Below are 19,866 nucleotides of genomic sequence, written 5' to 3' on the forward strand. Positions count from 1 at the left end.
TAGTCAATAATTGCATTAAAACACGACCGCGATGACGTCAGTTTAAAATATTTGCAATGTTGATCAGTCAATGACAATCATGAAGATCTCTTAGAATTGAATCAAATCATATTAAGCTTCGTTCAGTGTGGTAGAGTACTTAGGGTGTTAAGTTTAAGTAAAGTTACCATTGTCTTTGTTGAGTTTTTGAAATTCTTATGCAGGTTCTATTAGATTTATTTAAAGATCTAGCTGATTAAGTCAATTAAACATTGAACACATTAAACATGAATCGCTTTTCTTTTTAAGTCTTTTAAAACTGTAACACAATTTTCGTGTCGTTTTTAAATTGTTACTGTAATCGTAAATATAAAATCGTTATATTCAATATTGACTGCAAATTTATCACGGAGAAGCTATGTTGTAGTTAATCGTGCAAAGGCACAGGTAAGGTCCGATCTCGAAAGCTAGTACAATATTTCAATTTAATCCTCCCTCCCTTTCCCCGATCATATGCCGTGCGATAAAACTGTGCGTATAAAGAAAACATGGGTTTAATTCTTTACAGGAACAATGGTATACACCTAAGGTAAAGAGAAGCAAAAGTGGATTGAATGTTGGCCCAGAAAAGTTATTGTTGAAATTTGTAACAAGTGTATCTTGATTTCACAGCCCAATTCCTTCCATAGAGGGTAAGAAGGGCAAATGAGATGATTTATTTTTATAATATTTTTATACACTTAACTACTTTAATCTTAAGATTCGTAAAGAAGATATTATTGAATCTATATCAACTAATTTAGTGTTCGTTTGGTTTAGGACGAAGGGTTTCAACGGTGGTTGCAAGGTTACGAAAAGAGGTGTTCCTGACTTAAATATTATGTTTGTTATTGTCATGCTATATTGATTGTCTAAATATTTGTTATTATTACAAAACATATACGCACACGTTTTTGGCTCGACTAAGTACCAACCCACTTTTCAAATTTGCATTATCCAGTGATCGATAGTGAGCCACGTGAATGTTCGTGGGTGTGTTTACAGGACTGGCCAATTAAAACGACACCTACCTAATGAAGTGCAGACTGATTTTTACATTAAAGTCAGGGGGTAGATAAATCATTTGTGCGATTGTATGTGGTAATTTTATTAATTAAATAGTTAAATCTATAACGAACTGTTGTTAATTAAACGTGGTCCGTATAAAAATATTTATCGGACAAACTGTTGACTGTGGACGAGGTCAATATTTGAATTAACAACTGGTGAGCTGATCATTAACATATCGAACAAACCGTTGATTTTAGCACTCGGTTCATATATATTTTTTATTTATTCCAGTCTCATCCATATACACATATTTACAAATACATGTATACAGCCATTCTATAAGAATTATAAGAGACTATAAAACATGAAAACATACTAAAACACACCTCATAAAAGTTAAAAGTACGATTATGCTAAGAAACATAGCCAGTGTTCAACAATCTAGCAGAGCATCTTGAAATCTTTAGATATATTGGTTTAATAAAACCGCAAAAAATGATTTATACTATGGGTAATAAAAATATAATAGTACCACTAAAACTTGTTATTTAAACAAGTATGTCAAATCAGTTTATACCATCTATTTTAAATCTAGAAATCAAACAGTGGCCATGTTTTATATACATGTAAAATATATATTTACAGTAAAAATCTTATCATTATAAAAATATTTACCCACTACAAGTTTTACTATATAACGTGTTATTTCTCAGTTTCAATATATCACACCAGGTTTTTGCGAGGACCCTAACAATGTCTGGGTGAGTAAACATGAATACAAATTAAGCATTATCATTCATATCTTGAAAACCAAAGTAAAAAAACTGAGCTTTCTGGTAAATAACATTTCGTATTTGATTATATAAAGGACATACAAGTAAAACATGCATTTCCGTCTCTACTAAGTCCTTTCAAAAAGGACATGTTCTTTCAGACACTGGTAAGTTAATGTAACGACCTGTTTCAATTCTAAGTGGTGCTACACCACATCTAAATTTAGACAATACAGACCTATGACAGAATGGCATTTGTAGTTTACAATAAAGCCCCGTATCATAACTATTCTTAAATGATCCATATGTTCTAAGTTTATTATGGTTTGAGCCATTTACACCCGAGTCTCTATTCAAATCAGTTTGCCACTGAGCAAAATGACTATTCATTAGTGCTGTACATTCATCATTTAACATCTTATTTTAATCAAAAGGTAACATAAAATACATATTCAAATCCATAGAACATAGCTTATCTTTTACAATGAAAGGCCAATTTTTACATCTAGTATTCCCTTTATCTACTGACCAGTTAAACATTTTCTTATTTGTCCTACTATCATTATACAATAAACATCTATGCCAATGGTTAAAAACAGACTTCCATTGATCTATAATAATTGGTTTCCAACCCATATCACCTTGCACCGCAACATTGTGTGTATATTTACCAGTACCAAGGTAGAACCTCATAGCTCTTTGGTGAATAGCATTTATACATGAAAAGGTTCGAACACCCCACACGGACGAAGCATATGTAATTACTGGTACAACACAAGAATTGCATAGCTTTGTATAAACATCATAGGGTAGACCACCGAATGATTTGTACTTAGCAATTAGTAGCCCTAAGGAACGTCCAGCACACTGAGCTACCATCTTAGCTGTAATATTATAATCTAGATGTTCGGCCAGGGTTAAACCAAGATACATATATTTACTAGCATACTCAATTTTATAATCTCCACAACTTAAAACAAAATTTGACCTTGGAAATGAATTTGGTCTAAAGTGTACTACATTACTTTTACTAAAATTAATGCCCATTTCATTTCTCACACACTATGTATTAAGAATTGTCAACATATCTTGCAAATCGTTCTCATTCTTAGCAATCAATACAATGTCATCAGCGTATAATAATGTGCAAATATTTTCATCGTCAATTTAAATCCCTTTATGCATATTTTTTAACATTATAGCAAGGTCATTAATGAACAAATTAAAAGTATCGTAGACAACGAATCAGTACACATACCATTTACTCGTACACAAGCTGATACATGTTTATAAAGGGCCCTAACTGCACAGAGCATCTTGGTTGACATGCCACATTCATCTAGCTTACGCCAAAGATGTTGGCAGAGCTGAGTCTCGGGAGACTATATGCTGATTCGCTCTGTTTGTCACTTCTGGAAGCAACGCCTGCTGAAAAGTAATCGATGTGCACACCGTATATTTAAGGACAAAGAACAAATCTTATATTTGAAACGGTTTATTATTTATCCAATGTAATTTACATATGGAAAATAAAAGTGCGCACATATGGAAAATAAACGTGCGCCAGCTGCTGTCATAATTTGGTATCCAGCATTAGTCTAACTTGCATTCTGCTTACTTCCTGTTTCTAACTGCCGTTGTTCATGACGCTTGGTGGCACAACCGATTATGACTGATTTCAGAGTAAAGTTTCATCACGTGTGTTAGAATTTAAAAGTTCACATGGTCATAATGTAAATATTCACCAGGAACGATGTCATTTTACCCAAATATCTTTCCATAATACTCTTTGACTTGTTTCATCATACTAATTATACTTATTTCTTTCAGTATTATTGCTAGGTTCTTTGGAGCTGATATAAACTGTTAAAACACAGTTATATTAATCATGCTTGGTCGGCAAATTGGATACCGCCTTAATTGTTGATAAACGGAAATCAGTCACCTATATTTTTGAAACAAAATCACGTTGGAAATGCTTTTTAAGTTCTAGTTTTAAACAAAGGTTCGAGGATGGGTTCAAACCTATGTTCTTCTTTCTCTTCGGATGATCATGTTATGTTATACAGTATCTTCTATATGTTTGATATGTGAAACGATGTTTCTTTTGTATTAAATGTGTTCGATTTATGTTTATGTTTAAAAAGATTTCAATAACAATAGCAATATTTTAGTGTCGTTTTACAAGAAGATTACGAAAAAGCGTACCAATAACATTTATTTGAAAATGAATACTATGATTTGAGACGATGGATATTATATAACGACTGAATCAATTGAAAACTTATCTGTAGATGTGTATCCTGTTTTACAGACCCGTGATACTATAATGTGAACCACAGACTGGGTCCTCTGTTAACACGTCTTCAAAACAGTATATATACCCTAACATAATTAGTCTATAATCGTATCGCGTATTGTTTGAATGTGAACTATGTAAACACGCGACAAGTGACGTTTGTGTTAAATATTAACATGGTCGATATGACAATCATAAACATCTCCGAGAGGTTTTTAATTTAATCAAAACAATATTTAGTTTCTTATCGCGTATGTGGTTTACTACTTAGGGTGTCAAGTTTCAGTAATGTAAAATGTGTCGTTGCTATTATTTTTAAATTTTAATATACCGCGTTTTTTTTTAATTTTTTTTTTTTTTACACTTATCAAATTGATTAATACCAGTACAACACAAATAGCGTTAGTCTTGTAAAACTGGATCACAATTTCGTTGTTATGTTTTAAAAAAGGTAACATCGAAAACTGCTATATTCGCATAATCATTGATAAGCTGGCTGACAAGTGTCAAGAGTAAAATGTACAAAGGTATCGGATAGGTGCTATTTATTTCCGATGCCAAAATACTGTTAAATTTCAATATTATCCTGCCGATCCCGACCATAAGTGGAACTAGCTGAATATTCTATTAATTCTTTACAGGCACTATTGTATACATCCAGGTAAAGAGAAGCAAATGTGGGTTAAATGTTTGTTCTGAAACGTTCAAATGTTCTTGGTAAAATTTGAAACAATGATATCTTCATTTCAAAGCCCAAGTCCTTCTATGGAGCGTAAGAAGCACAAATTAGATGATTTATTTATAGAATCTGTTTTTAAAATAAACGTCAATACTTAAATCTTAATATTTGTAAAGAATTTATTTTTGACTCAAGATCACCTCATTATATTGTCCTTTTGGTTTAAGACGAGGAGTTTCAACGGTGCTTGCCAGGTTACTCATGTTGACAGGTGAATATTGGTTTATTACTAATAAATAACGATACGACGATTAAAAAAATATGACTATATAAAAGGGATAATACATTTACTTAAGGCACTTAGACAAAATGCAATAATATACAAAACAATTCAATACACGTCATGTGTTTTATTTAAAACTGTTTAAACATACGCAACACAAAATATAATAAGTTACTAATACATGTATTTATCTCATCATAATTAACAACTGATAATGATGAAGATATTGCGATCAATTCATGACAATACACCCAAATCTGCAGCTGTTAAGTAAGCATTATAAATACTATTGTCAATTTATCATACATTATCTTACATGCATTATCCTTAATTGAGAAGTGATGTTCAAATTGCTTAATTCAGTGTTAATTTGAAACATGCTTGAAGTTCAAAAATATTATGGACTTTGTTATAACACTGGATAATTACTTTTACAACTTAAATACTTATTGCATTGAGCAGGCGCATTGAAGTCTTATGGATTCCTGTTTATGTTTAATATTTCCAATGTATTTACTGTTATTCGAGACCGATACATTATATTTCCGCAGTTAAAAGTTGATGTTTTATTTATGCCTTGCCTTAAACTGCAAGCATGTGTTGTATATCGGGCATTATTATAATCTAGTAGAGCGATACAAGTTGGAAATTCAAACGTGATACAATCACTCACAGTCACGCACTTCATTACGCTTACAAACCGACGGAAATTCAACATTTTTTTTTACATATATACAAAAACAACAGGTTTCATAAAGAACCATTTACAGGTTGAAACAAAATTTTCTACCAAATGACACCAAAAATATTTAACACAATAAAATAAGTATAATTTAAGTAGTTAGGAAATTATTTCCGACTACTTGAGATTATTTTATCAGTATAACATATGAAAACATCATACACTAAAGATCATAAACGTATTCATGTTACAAAAAACTTCACAACCTCAAATGATATAGGATAATTTAGCCCTGAAATGAATATCTTTTTCTGGACAATTATTTTTTGTACGTTTTAATTACATTGGTGCTACATTCCGACACGATACACAAATATATTCGAGGTTAAACATTGAAAATATTTGGCATCACGCGACGTCTTTGAGATCAGTTTAGCAGCTGTATAACATAAAAGACAAAAGCCCGTAAATCAATGAACACAAGCGAAATACATTGGATATTTAAGGTCACATATAGCTAGTTACAACAGTACAAAGGCTGAAAATCATGAGACTAAGTTTAGTCGATTACACATTTTGAATCATATATGGCCATATATTTACCGGCATTACACATGCTTCCGATTTACTCTGTTTAAGTCCCTGTTTACCTTTGTCATGTAATTTAAGTTCCTGAAACATTTGTGTTCGTGTAAACAGTCGGTGAAAAGTATATATAGCTTAATTAAGGCAGTGATATCATTCTTTAATAAACTTACCATACTGCATGTGCTATGATAATTATCATAATGAATACAGTTTCAACAATCTTAAAGAAAATGCATTAATTGGTCTTAGATAACACATAGGCCGAATAATTTAGTCTTGTTGCATTGAACAACTTGTAAATGCAAAAGGAATAGTAAATACAGACATTGAATCAGTTCAACAACATATGGCAACTTAAACATAGAGAATATTATATTCTACTCACCTATCACATTGTTTTTTTTCTGGGAAACTTTTTCTTTATTTCTCGTGAGTGTTTGTCTAAAATGGAATAACATTGCTTTTTCAAACACTCTGGCATTTCTGTTAAACGCTCGTCAAGGTGGTGTTTAAGTTTTCGAATTAACTCAAATGACCATTCAAGGTGCGACATCATAGTTTTGTTTGTGCGCATGTGCTCCCATTCCATAAACAACTGGTAGCACTGCTCCCGAACGTTGCCTGGGTGTTCAGTTTCAATTCGTTGAATGGTGCATTCATCTACAAAATAAATGAGACTGAAATGGTCATGCAAGCAAATTTTCAAAATACATTGTAACAAATTAAATGAATTATTCAAAAGAAAAGTGATCAAGTTTACCACCAGTGTCCTTTTTAATAGTCTAATGACATGATTTTGCCAGTCTATCTGAATTACACCAGATCCGCATTATAATTGTTAATATGGTTAATGCTCTGTGGATTTATAAATGAACGCCACACACACAAAAAGGCACTCTTTTCATGATTTCAACGACATGATAAATATTACGTTTATACAATGAGTACAAAGTAAAATAATTTCCTGAACAGACACTGTAACATAATGTACCTATTTTCAACTGCCGGAAGTACATCTTTATTTCTTTTGCTGGGAAGATCTGACTTAGCTTGACATACGATGCTGAAACTGAATGGAAATATTTGTTTGACTCTGCAATTAAACACACACGTTTTGCGAATAGCGAACAGAAAATTACTGATATAAATGAACCCTGCTTTGTGAAAAGTGGTTTAATGCATGTGCGTAAAGTGTCGTCCACACAGGCTAATCAGGGACGACACTTTCCGCCTTAACTGGATTTTGCTAAGAATATACTTTCATTCAAACAAAATTAATAATACAAGCGCAAAGTGTCGTACCTGATAAACCTGTGCGGACTTTCACAGAGCACGGCTCAAATGCTAAGTAGGTAAGCTGCCTGCAAACCTTTTTTGGAGGTGAATAGAGCGATCTTCATTCAGAAATGTTTAAGCAAAACGTCTACATAGAAATATATTTTCCTAACTTGCCTCATGAAAAGAATGGTAAATAAACGAAAGGTGCGAAGTAAGTATCTTTTCGAAAAAATGCTAAACTAAAGCGAAATATGCTATCACGTTTTTGAACTATGTATTAACATAAACGAGTGCATGCACCAACTATTTGTAAAACAACCGAACTTTCCTACAAATTTACTCACGAAACGTTGTCCTGTGAATTTCAATATCGTCCCCGGGGTCATCTAAAAAAAGTTCAATATAATGCGACGGTATAATTGCACAATACTTAATTTCTAACAAAATAGTTGCTGACATTGTTCGTTCATTCAAAACATGATTCTTCAAAATGAATATTTACAGGAGAAGTAGTTTTTAAATATTGATTGATTGTAAATTTCTTATTAGGAATACATTTTAGTAAAAAATATTATAAAGAAAAAGATTGTGGTGTTAAAATAAACACTGAACGATTTGGGTCGCAAATATGTTTACCCGTTAGATGATCAACGCTTGGTTATATTTCATGAGTTAGTATGTGCAGACTCGTCCATGCCCCAATCCATAATTATGCATTGTTAGTTGCAAAATAGGAGAATTGAGTCGGATTGCGTCCAATTATATAGAATATTTGGCTTGTGACTTTTGATTTCATGTGATAAAAGAGTCTTATGTAGAGTAGGTTAAGGCGATGTTTGCTTGTTGTCAATTTATTTACATGTGCATTAAATCAAGGCAAGTGGAAATGAGGAGTCAAGTAGCGCTTTTGCTTACGAGTTTGCCTTTCTACGTCACCATTCAAGATCCATTGGTTTGCTGTCATTGTCTGTCGTCGTCTGCAACAACAGCACATAACGAAGAGCAAGATCCCCTGGTTTGTTTTCTTTGTTTGCTGTCGTCTGTAATACCAGCTTAAAGCGAATATCCCAACGGCAGCTAGAAGCACTGTTACAGCAAGTAATATCATAAATACATAATTTCCAGCCATTGTAGCCACTTGTGGAGTCTCTGATGTTGTCATTTCTGGAATCACTGGTGGCGTCTGTGTGCCTGTAAGTTGGTGAAATGAACTCATCAGCATGATTACACAATATCCAGCCCGACACATAATTACACATGCATATGTGGGTTGACAGATTATTGTACAATTATTTGTGCATACCGTTTGGTGAAAGTTAAACACAAGTCGATGTAATTTAAAGAAATTGTGTGTGTTTGAAATGATAGCTGTGTATTGGTTTTGGTTTGAAAAATGATAATTACCTGAATGCGAAAATAATTATAAACAAGAGATGTGTATGTCAGAAACACAATGGCCCCTACTGCACCGCTTTAATACATATTTTTTTACCTTTGACCTTGAAGGATGACCTTGACCTTGACCTTTCACCACTCAAAATGTGCCGCTCCATGAGATACACATGCATGCCAAATATCAAGTTGCTATGTGAAGGGATATAGAAGTTAAAAGCATTTTTCGATACCTAAATGCGAAACCTCAATACAAAGTGTGACGGAAGGACAGACGGACGGACGGTCCGATCACTATATGCCCTCCTTCGGGGCAAAACAACAACAAACTGTTTTGACTTTATATACCCATAAGTTCAAAACGTGCCTATGTATTCGTCTAAATCTACTGTACCAATCGACTTGAGGTGACTGTACAATGTGCTATCTTATATACAAAACGATTTTTTACGAAGTTTTTTTTTCCAACACTGAACTCCTGCATGTTCTGACTATCAACAGGTTGTTTTATATTTTGATCATATGATAAAATATTTGTAGGATTAAAAATCAATAAACTTTTAAAATTTTAGATTGTAGTAACTATATATATATATATATATATATATATATATATATATATATATATATATATATATATATATATATATATATATATATATATATATATATACCACAATACAAATACTAGCATAAGACGAGTATTCGAATGTTGTCTATAAATGTTCAATGCATATGATGAATAAACTTATAAATAAATCAAGGAATGAACGGATTAATGAATGGATGACTAAATGAATCAATAATTTATTGAAAGAAAGAATGAATAATTGAATGCATAACTAGGTGAAGGAAGGAAGGAGCGAACAAATGAATGGACGAACAAACGTCTATATTAAGCTTTCATTTAGCCCAGCCGGAACAAAGCAACCAGTGCCCGACCACCCTCCCTTCATTACCAGTAATGCTTGGATCTGTCCCCTGGTTCGCGTGCACGTTAAACAATCGTCATAGATAGCTAAATGTCTTCTTTCCTAAATCGGGACTTATCTAATATTTTAAATATAGTCAATTAAATAATCAATATCTTAAATCATTAAAATCAATTTATATTTGAACGTCTAGAGGTGGACAGCAGCTTCAACCATTTTTTACACGAGTTTCATATAGAATTGACGCATTATACATCTTTTTTAACAGCCCGTTACACAAATTAACGAATGTGCATGTATTGTCATTATTGTCATAATTGACAGATATGTAATTTGAAACAATACACCTAACCATAATTATTAAAAACTTCGGATAACCCTTAACAAGATAAAAACTTTTTTTTTTATTTATTTCATGATAGTTTTCAAACAAAACAACCACGGAAATTAACAAGATATTGAATTTGTTCCTTTGAGAGAATGCAGTATTTACATCAAGCATTTAAAGTGTCATAAGAAACTTACTTATAGATCAAATATTTGATGTTGTTTTTCGCCCCTCCTTTGCTGAAACCAATATCGGTTCACAATAGGGTTGAAACCAACTGGATATTCTGTTTTGACTGCCAGTTATTATATAAGATTAATATTATTAATGTTTATTCATATATAACACTGAAATAAATTCACATCGCGTCATCTCATGTTTTATTTAAACAGTGAATAACATTCGATAAAATAACAAACACATTTTGACAATGTTCTTCCTTTCTAAATTTTTACTGCGTTTAAACTGTCAACTATTATCAACTTTTGTTTATGAATCAGTATATAAGATCTATTTGCAGTACCGGTAATCTATCTCACGTATGCGCGATTGTTGCGTATAAATAGACTGACTGGGATTCGAATTTATAAAAACCAGGGACCTATACATAGATATCTGGAAAAAAACAACTTATTCTCAGTACAAACAACGTTGGTCTATTATATCAAACAATGACAGCTTAATTAAAATAATAACGGTTGATACGGTGTGTCATTTTGAAAGACTTATAAATGGGTCAGCTTTATTTGTACCAGCAGATCAGTGCATTTATCCAAAAAGGTTTCTTTTTCGGGATATCCATATTGCTGTTATATGTCGCCTTATTTCGTACATTTCCGTACAAGGCGACACAATTTGTTTTTAGAAGAAGACTGAACTTTCAATATCGCCTTTATTGATACATTTCACTATACGTCAATATTATTTATTTAATAGAAATAAAGTATACGTTAGCTCAGTTGAACCATTCTATATATAAACTATTATATTAAGGCGTAGGTAAGCAATATTAACTGATCAATGTGAACTTTTTATGGTCCCATGGCTTTCGTTTACAAATAATGTACAACATGTTATTTATACATCTTAGCAGTGTGTGATAGTTCTATACATATACGATATTTTCAATAAATGTATATAACATTAAAAATTCTCAATATCAGAAAGTGAAGCATGGCTACGGAAACAATAACATTTGTAATCAAAATTGAATTTTATGGTATAGTTAAACTTACTTATTTTATTTATATATACGATATTTACTCCGTGTTAAAGTTCAGACTCGTTTAGACGCTTTACAAAACCAATCAAGCGTCTCAAAAAATCGGATGAAACCACTTGCTCATACACATGTATTCGGTTAAACTTTAGGGTTGAAAGCTTTTCGCACATAAAACATAAAACATAAAAGGGGAGGAGGTAGGAAACTACTTAAATCGGTAAGTAAAATCAGACAATGAAAGTCAAATTAAAATGCAAATTTTATAATTTCATTTTACTAGCTTTACTTATTTATTTTATGTACATATAGGTTTGATTTCAAGGCATTACTCACTTTTCTATCCAAAATGTGTTGTGTGTGTTTCCGAGGAAAAACCCACACTGCATATATCTTGAGATATCTTCTATACGTGCAACTTCCTGGTGCGTTTTTTTCACCCATAATTTATACAAATGATGAGAATACAACTGTTCAGAAATTACTCCTTGTAATCACAAAAAATAAAAAAAATTCGACTAGCTAAAGTTTAAACATTGAACGAGCTTTCCACATTATAAAGCTTTCCTCAGCTTAGCATATTCATATCAATTAAATAGTATTTTACTAAATTTGATTCTCTACTCCAATCAGCGGCTGAGAAGATAGAACTCAGTGAAGCACCTTTATATAACAGCTATGAAGTTTCAATTGATCTGGTGCTATGACCTTTAACTTTTATTGATTTGGCATTTATAGCTAGTTTAAAAATTTGTACAATTGAATAAGAAATAGTCTGTTCGTCTATGAGGTACATTCAGACTCAGAAAACATGTTTCTCGTCCGAACGATCTGGTGGTCAACGAAAAGCTTCAGTTTTCTTCAAATAATAATATAGACTTCATTTGGATCCAGCTTGTTTTTTCCTTGAAAACAAGAATAAAGATATGTTTGCCAAAATGACCATCTCTGTCCTGTTTAGCTAGTCCATACCGTTTCAAGGTGACTCCTTCACTTCGTATGTTTGTTAACTGAGCCTTCTCCTAACTGTAGTGATTGTAGATCACTACATGTCCTGAAAAAGGACTGGCAATAAGAAACACAGTCTTGTCATTAAGTAATTTCAATGAAGCTTTGTTCATTGGTCCAAATGGTTTCTTCTGAATTGCGCCAGAACAGAAACTAGATATCATTCTGGCACACACCTTTTTTTGAAGAGGTCTTGAATTGAAAACCCCTTTAATAAATCTAACAATATCCGGATGTTGTCCTACTTTAATGCCATCTAAAGTTGAGAGAACAATTGACAACATGGATCATTATCCGGCAATTGTGCAATATTGAAGACCTTCTTGAAACAGATCTGAAAGGAAATCGGCTACATAAGTTTAAGATGTTTGATTCCATTAATGCCACCAGCAAATTTTGTTTCTAAATTTGCTATTGTAATCTTTCTAAGTGCTGAAATTCCCTAATTTTAAAATTGGCTTTCGACTTTTAAAATTGGCTTTCGACAGTATAAATGCTGCCAATTAAAACAACTGTGAATGTGGATGGATCATTTGTGTCTCTTGTTGTACCATTACATCTGGAACTTTTGGAAGCCGTTACGCCATTGCTATCAAAAATCTTAACCCTTCTGTATACTAATGCATGCGGGCCCACGGATGGGGGGGGGGAAATTTAATCTAGCAGTTAAACTCAGAAATGAGCTTCAGAACACTTGGTATTATACAAATCGGGGGATATACATAAGCAAACATACTTTCCCGAAGAAATTGACAGCGCATCTGTTGCAACAGCAAGTTAAAAACATATCGGCTGATAATTTAGTTTGGACGCACACAGATCCATAAATGGGTGACCCCACATCGATAAAATATTCTAAACTATGTCCGTCCAAGGACCGTTATGTTGCCTGAATTTTGAGTCGACTCACTTGGCCTGCCAACACATTGTTTTTGACACAATTATGAATTAGCGGTAGAGAAACTTGATTCTAAATAGCCCAATTTGGTAGCATCTGTTGTTACAGTGATCTTTGGTAATTTATTTTGAAGAGATCGACCCTTGAAAATGTTTTCTCTTTGACTCCACCAGAACAAATGCGTTCTTAGATGAACAGTGAATGAAATTGTTTTGTCTACCGAATCTTTGGATGGTGTCAAAACAGATGTAACTGAATTTGGCGCATACATAAGAGGTCATTTGGAACTAGTTCTATACACGACGCCAATCGACCCAAACGATGGAGGAGCTGCCACTTAAGACTTGCTGAAAAACTGTTTTGCTTATTAAATTTTTACAAATCTTTCATCTGTAGGATTTATTATTCCTGCCTCTAAAAGGAACAAAGCTCCTAGATAGACTATTCCTATTATTTAAGTTGAAACTAACTGATTTGTTCTCCATATTTATCTTGAAACCCAATCAGTTCTATGCAAATATTTTTAACATTGATAAAAGCTAACTTGTTTTGATTCAATATTATCCAATAATCTAGGTTAACAGCTAGACGAATGCTCATTGTTCTCAAAAACTCGTAGTGATGATGTTGGACCAAAACACATCAATATCCATTGGTAACACTGACCTTGAAAAATGAATCTTAGATATTTCCTGTGACCATTGTAAATAGGAATGTGTACGTAGGTGTCGGCCAACTCTACTGTGATTGACAAGTCATTTTGTGTTAATAGACTTTTGATACAATTTCCATCTTTTTTTCGATGGTACCGGTTGAGGGGTCTGAGATTTAGTTTAAATTAGTATTTGAAAAAAAAATGCCGATTCGGTTTACAAAAAAGTTTATTCAAGCGCGAAGAAAAAGCATTAATATGTATTGCTTTACATATAGTTAATGTTTTCTAGTTAGCTTGTTTTGATTTACTTAAAAATGGTATGTATAATGTTCCTTATAACTTATAAGAAGAAGTAATAAAGAACTAGAAAAACGGAACCAACTTACTTACTCTCCATTAGTTTAAATGTGTAAGTATAAGGCAAAGTTATGATCGAGAAACTGAAACTTCGCACAGACGAACAGATGGACAGAGCGACTGCTCTATTCCGTCTTCTTAGATGGTGGGAATAAAAAAAACTATTTTCATCAAACTGAATTTATTTTGCATAATCGGGCGTAGTTCTTTTTTAAATTCTTATTTTGAATATCAATTATTTAGTATCGGTTACTTCTTCGCAATTTCGTGTGAGTGTTTAATGGAAGTCTAAAATGGAATAACATTTCTATTTCAAACACTCAGGCATTTCTGTTAACCGATCGTCTATGTGGTGTCGAGTTGCGACATCTTAGTTATGTTTGTGCGCATGCGTTCCCAGAACATAAACAGCTGGTAACACTGCTCCCGAACGGGTCCATGGTGTTCAGTTTCAATCCGTTGAATGGTGCAGTCATCTACACAAATAATTGAGAATGACACAGTCATGTCAGCTTTATTTGAAAAATAAATATTCAAAAATTAAATAAACTTGCTACAAGAAAATGAACCCAATTTCCCATCTGTGGTCTATTTATAGAAACATGACATACGTTTGTCCGTGCAGATATCGCATACCGTTAATAACGGTTTATAAATAAGAATAACAATGCTCTTTTGGTAAACCAGCGAAAGCTTCTTAAACAGTCGCACTTTTTCGTGGATTCAAAGACACAATATACATAACTATCATACAATACATACACACTAAAATAATTCATTAAACAGATTTTGTTTCAACATGCACCTATTTTCAACTGCCGGAAGTACAACTTGAATTCTTTTGCTGGGAAGATTTGACTCAGCTCTACATAAGCTGCCCCAAGTGAATGAAAAACGTCATAATATAGTCTGCAATTGAATCAACCGTTTTTCAAATAAAGCACTGAAAGTTAATTACAAAAAGGGAAGTGTTTGAGCTAATTGCAAATCTTTTCTGAGCCAATTAGTAGAACGATATGGGATATTTGCCCAAATAAATTTTAGAACAAATACTATGCTGCAAATTTATTTCATAACAACTTTAGTAACAAAATGTGCAAAATAATTATCTTTTCGCAAAAATGCTAAAAACAACGAAATATGCCAACACATAGAGCATATATATTTTTATAATATTTGTCAAACATACAAACTTAGGAAACGTGGTCCTGTGATTTTCAATACTGGTCCCGCGGTCAGCTAAAAAAGAAAATAAATTTAATCGACAGTATCAGTTCAATGTCCTTTATTTCGTAAAAGAATAATGGTCGACACTTTTCATTAATCCATTAAGATATCCTTTTCATATGAATTCTTACAGAACTATATTTAACATATTATTTGATCGTCGATTGCTTGTTAAGTAAACATTTAATCAAACATTATAGCCAAGTCAAGAATTGTTTTTTTGATTAGGATCACTGAATCATGTGGGTCGCCATTGTGTCTACCCATTTAAAAGAGCAACGGTTAGTTATATTACACGATTAAGTATGTAAAAGCCGGCCAACGCCCCGATCAAGAAGTATGTATTGCTTGTTTCATAAAAAGAGAATTGCGTCGGGTCAGAACATATGGCATGTGACTATTGCTTTCGTGTGATAAAAGATGAGTATAATACGAAGTAGGAGAATGCGATGTTTGCTTGCTATTTATTTAGTTATATTTACGTCCAAGTAAAGGAAACTGATGAGTAAACTATCGCTCCTACCTTCGATTTGGCCTTTCTTCGTCATCATTCAAGATCGTCTGGTTTGCTTTCCTTTTATGCTTTCGTCTACAATACCAGCATGCGATACAAACTCTGATGGCAGCTTCCAGAGGCACTGACAGACCTAAACCAAGTCCGAGCCTCAGTCCATCATGGTTAGCCTTTGTTGCCACTTGTGAAGTCACCGTTGGAGTTATTGTTGGTGTCATTGGTGGTGTCGGTTGATCAGTTGGATGTTGATATGAACCGATCAGCATTTAAACAAATTATATTTGGAGGCAATATAATATGAAATTCAGATGTATTGACTGTTTCTTGCGGGTTTAAAGCGAATTTGTGTCATTTGATGATTAGAATAGAAGTAGGAAATGTTTCTGTAAATATAAGAATCTATTTGTTAAAAAAGTAAAGACTTTGGAATATATATATTGGAGGATAAATATTGATTTTGCTTTGTAAAATGATAACTATCTGATTATTAAAATGATTATAAAAGCATCGGATATTGAACACTCACATAAACATTAAACGATAAAAATGAAACTATTTTAACAAGAAGTGTACACTCATGCGATAAAAAATGTTCGTCAAAAAGAACACCTTTGAATAGTAGAACAATGCGTTTCGATCTTAACCTTTCACTAAGAAACACGGGAGTTGTGCACGAGGCATCGTCTGGTGATACAAAATAATACTCCACAGAAATGTAAATCGTGTCCTATCCATTTGAATATTAGATAGCGGAAACACAAATGCACAAGGTTTGACCTTGGCTGTGAACGTGATCTTTCACCATACAAATTGGATTTGTAAGCAAAATATTATCTGTTCATGGAAAATAATAATCCAAAGTAATAATTTTGAAATCAGCCCCATAAATGTAAATCTCCTAAAGCGTACATTTTTTTTGGATTGATGGACACAGTCAACCACACAGCCGGTTACGGGTCGACTATAAAAAGTCGGATTCGAGAACAAATTCAGGTTTTTTCATTCGTATTGGATACTAGTAATGGATAGTTGAAAATCACATGGGCAAACGTGTATTTATCCATATGGGGCCTTTGTGATAATATCTTGTTGCAACATTCGTAATATTTGTCCAGCTAGCTTCGGTATTGCGATATCAGCCAAAACGATTGAGACAGTTGAAAAACATATGAACCTTAATACTGTTGTGCCGAGCAAACATTAAGAATGAGTATATTTATTTGAATTATTCATCACAATACGGCAAGTTGTGATATTTTCGATTTTGTTTCGTACATTTATCACACGCATTTAAATGAATGAAGACAATAAAAAAACGTCTGTCCGGCTTTACACGGCTCGCACACAGTGGCAGAGTGACCAGTGGCTGTTGGATAAATTACAAAATGCCAAAAAGCCATGTTCGTTATTATATGTCGTTTCATATTTGATATTTTATAAAAAAGAACATTAACAAATAAAACTACCCGTAATATTTTCTTGTATTGTATTTGCAATTGCGATTTTTTTCATGAGGTTTATTTTGTTTTATTGTCTGCACGATTATAACGAAGACATAATGGTATATAATCTGCAATTAAATGATTATATACTTTATAAATGTACTATCGAAAACATACCACTGAAAGCCTACCAAAGAAGAACTTTATAACTTACCTTGTGTTGTAACACCATGTCCTTGCCCGCATTCCTTTCCTCGTCGACATATGCCGCTGTCTCCACTCTCCCGCCAGAATCCGGCCTTACATTCGCACACAATGTTGGAAGTTCTCGTGCAGTTGGACTTCTTCAATTCCCACTGATTATCCACAGACTCATAGTTGGAATTTGGACACGTGACGGAACACGGTTGACAGTATCTGGCCTGCGTGTAAATGGATGAGTATGTTCCCTCTTGACAAGGGCTGCAGACAGCATTCTGGACAGTCGTCCACAAGAAATGTGCCCTGTTCACAGAGGAAACATGTCAAGTTATTTGATTTTCTGTTTGTATACACAATATCAACAGAACGAATTGCAGAATGGCCATGCAGTTATTTGAAATGTCATTTCAAATAATCCTCTAGTTCGACACCGTTTAGAAAAATACTTTATCCCAAAACATATCTAAATGCGTGAGCTTAATGTGTGTTGTAATCGAAAATATGAAAATAAATTCATAATGATAGGCAAACTTTACAACTCTACAATTCATAGTAATTTCTGTAACTTAAACCATCTAATTGCATGTTCGAAAGAAGATACCTGGTAAAATAATTCAAAGATGAACTTCATTAAACAAGATTAATTAAATGCCAGCATCATTCATTCATTCATTCATATACATACGCATGGATCTATCCCCGGAAAGGCTAGTCTGTTAACTCAACAAACGATGGCTGAAGTCCGAGTTATGCTTTCTTGTACTGATTCGTGGGGAACCAAAATATAACTTTTTCAAAGTCACTTAATACTGTTAAATGGTCTGGCGTGTTTGTTGGTTTATGCTTAAAACGTCTAAACAAAAATGATGGTAACATAGCTTAGAAGAAGTTTTGTGTAGGATGACTACTGTGGCAATTGTCAATCTGCTTGTTCATTGAATCCGTAACTGTCTCTTAGTAATGTGCTTACCACAGAACTAGTTTAAGTCCCAGTAGGGTAATACACATGTTGTCTCCGTTGCAAATGAGAAGTCCCAGGTTTAATTGACAGCCTAGTAGCGTTCTTCGGATCTTGCCAAAGACACCAAGTAGTTGTTCTTCCCAGGAAATGGACCTGAGAGTGTCTCTATACGCCTTTGATACGATTGAGCTAAAGTGAACTGACACAAACTAGCCAATCAACTTTAAATATTTACCGTGACAGTGATGGTGGGTTTGGGTGATAGAAGGGGCACATGTCATTGTGTTCAAATCTAAAACCCCAAACTGTTGTCCCTTATTACCATTTATTCCGCTTAAAGCATTCACGGCTGGATATTTGTGGTGCTAGATCACCAAACATATCATTATCGCATTTTGGATACACTGTGAGACTTGCATTTAAATGAATGTTCTGCTAAAAGAATCATTCTTGTCGCCCAGTCATAACATCGCTTTTGGAACACCGTTTCTCACACGGGACTCCGGAAACTAATGAATGTTCTTTTAGAAGAATGAATCATATCGTGTAGTCGTAACACCGCTTTTGAAACTAGGCAGAGCTCGGCACCTGGGATTTTAATGGGTTACTAGATTATTATTTAAATAATAATTTATATCTTAAAAACATAGTATCGACAAAGTAGATATGATATTTAATAACATAGCTCCTGTTTCAACATGGTTAAATCTAGGAATTAGTAAAACTTATTCCTTTTCTCATTTAATTCTTGAACACTATCTCCGAAAGGATTCGGAAACAGATGTGTACATAAATTACTGATTACATGTGTGTACAGATTCAGATTCGGACACATGACCTCTCGGAGATAATCCCCTCATCTTACATACTGTAAGATGTTTCACGAATGTCTTTTTCAACACGATATTTCTACATTTTTTCTTTATCAAAAGGCTGATTTATATTTGTACCATTTCATAATGTATATTCGAAATTAATGCAATTTTACCATTTGCGATCATGGTAACTATTTGAACAAACAGATAAGAAGTAGAATATTCGAAAAAAGTTAACTGCGTTAGTCGGCAGATTCTGTTTTCGTCATAGTGTTAAAACTTTTACATGTTGCCTATACACGATTG

At 33.3% G+C, this 19,866-nt stretch overlaps 2 protein-coding genes across 4 annotated transcripts; both read right to left on the reverse strand.

Annotated features, from left to right (window-relative positions):
• Positions 1–5,250: 5,250 nt before the first annotated feature.
• LOC127845071 (uncharacterized) lies at positions 5,251–10,723 on the reverse strand. 3 transcript variants are annotated; one of them, XR_008033040.1, is made up of 6 exons: positions 10,461–10,723; positions 8,527–8,802; positions 7,956–7,997; positions 7,325–7,402; positions 6,719–6,993; positions 5,251–6,417 (listed from the first exon to the last, which is right to left on the reverse strand). XR_008033040.1 is itself a non-coding variant. In XM_052375739.1 (5 exons), coding segments are annotated over exons 1-5 (564 nt in total). In that variant the 5' UTR covers positions 10,462–10,723; the 3' UTR covers positions 5,251–6,721. The 3 variants fall into 3 exon arrangements, 2 of the variants coding, with proteins under 2 accessions (XP_052231699.1, XP_052231698.1); XM_052375739.1 differs by having other exon boundaries at positions 5,251–6,993; positions 8,527–8,697; XM_052375738.1 differs by having other exon boundaries at positions 5,251–6,993.
• A 4,022-nt stretch (positions 10,724–14,745) lies between these two features.
• Positions 14,746–18,792, reverse strand: LOC127846316 (tumor necrosis factor receptor superfamily member 6-like). The gene is made up of 5 exons (XM_052377484.1): positions 18,755–18,792; positions 17,798–18,087; positions 16,151–16,322; positions 15,206–15,309; positions 14,746–14,876 (listed from the first exon to the last, which is right to left on the reverse strand). The coding sequence occupies exons 1-5, from the start codon at positions 18,790–18,792 to the stop codon at positions 14,746–14,748; spliced, it is 735 nt and encodes a 244-aa protein (XP_052233444.1).
• Positions 18,793–19,866: the final 1,074 nt, after the last annotated feature.

Source organism: Dreissena polymorpha, chromosome 9, assembly GCF_020536995.1.
Source record: "Dreissena polymorpha isolate Duluth1 chromosome 9, UMN_Dpol_1.0, whole genome shotgun sequence".
Lineage (NCBI taxonomy): Eukaryota > Metazoa > Mollusca > Bivalvia > Myida > Dreissenidae > Dreissena > Dreissena polymorpha.

Excerpts from the sequence above, each read along its gene's own strand:
- LOC127846316 (XM_052377484.1), bottom strand. The coding sequence starts at position 18,792 with ATGTGTATTACCCTACTGGGACTTAAACTAGTTCTGTG. Across the intron at positions 18,088-18,754 it reads GGACTTAAACTAGTTCTGTG|GGCACATTTCTTGTGGACGA; the intron begins GTAAGCACATTA and ends CTCTGTGAACAG. Across the intron at positions 14,877-15,205 it reads CTTCCGGCAGTTGAAAATAG|ATGACTGCACCATTCAACGG; the intron begins GTGCATGTTGAA and ends TTATTTGTGTAG.
- LOC127845071 (XM_052375738.1), bottom strand. The coding sequence starts at position 8,773 with ATGACAACATCAGAGACTCCACAAGTGGCTACAATGGCTGGAAATTAT. Across the intron at positions 7,998-8,526 it reads TGACGTAGAAAGGCAAACTC|ATGACCCCGGGGACGATATT; the intron begins GTAAGCAAAAGC and ends AACTTTTTTTAG. Across the intron at positions 6,994-7,324 it reads CTTCCGGCAGTTGAAAATAG|ATGAATGCACCATTCAACGA; the intron begins GTACATTATGTT and ends TTTATTTTGTAG.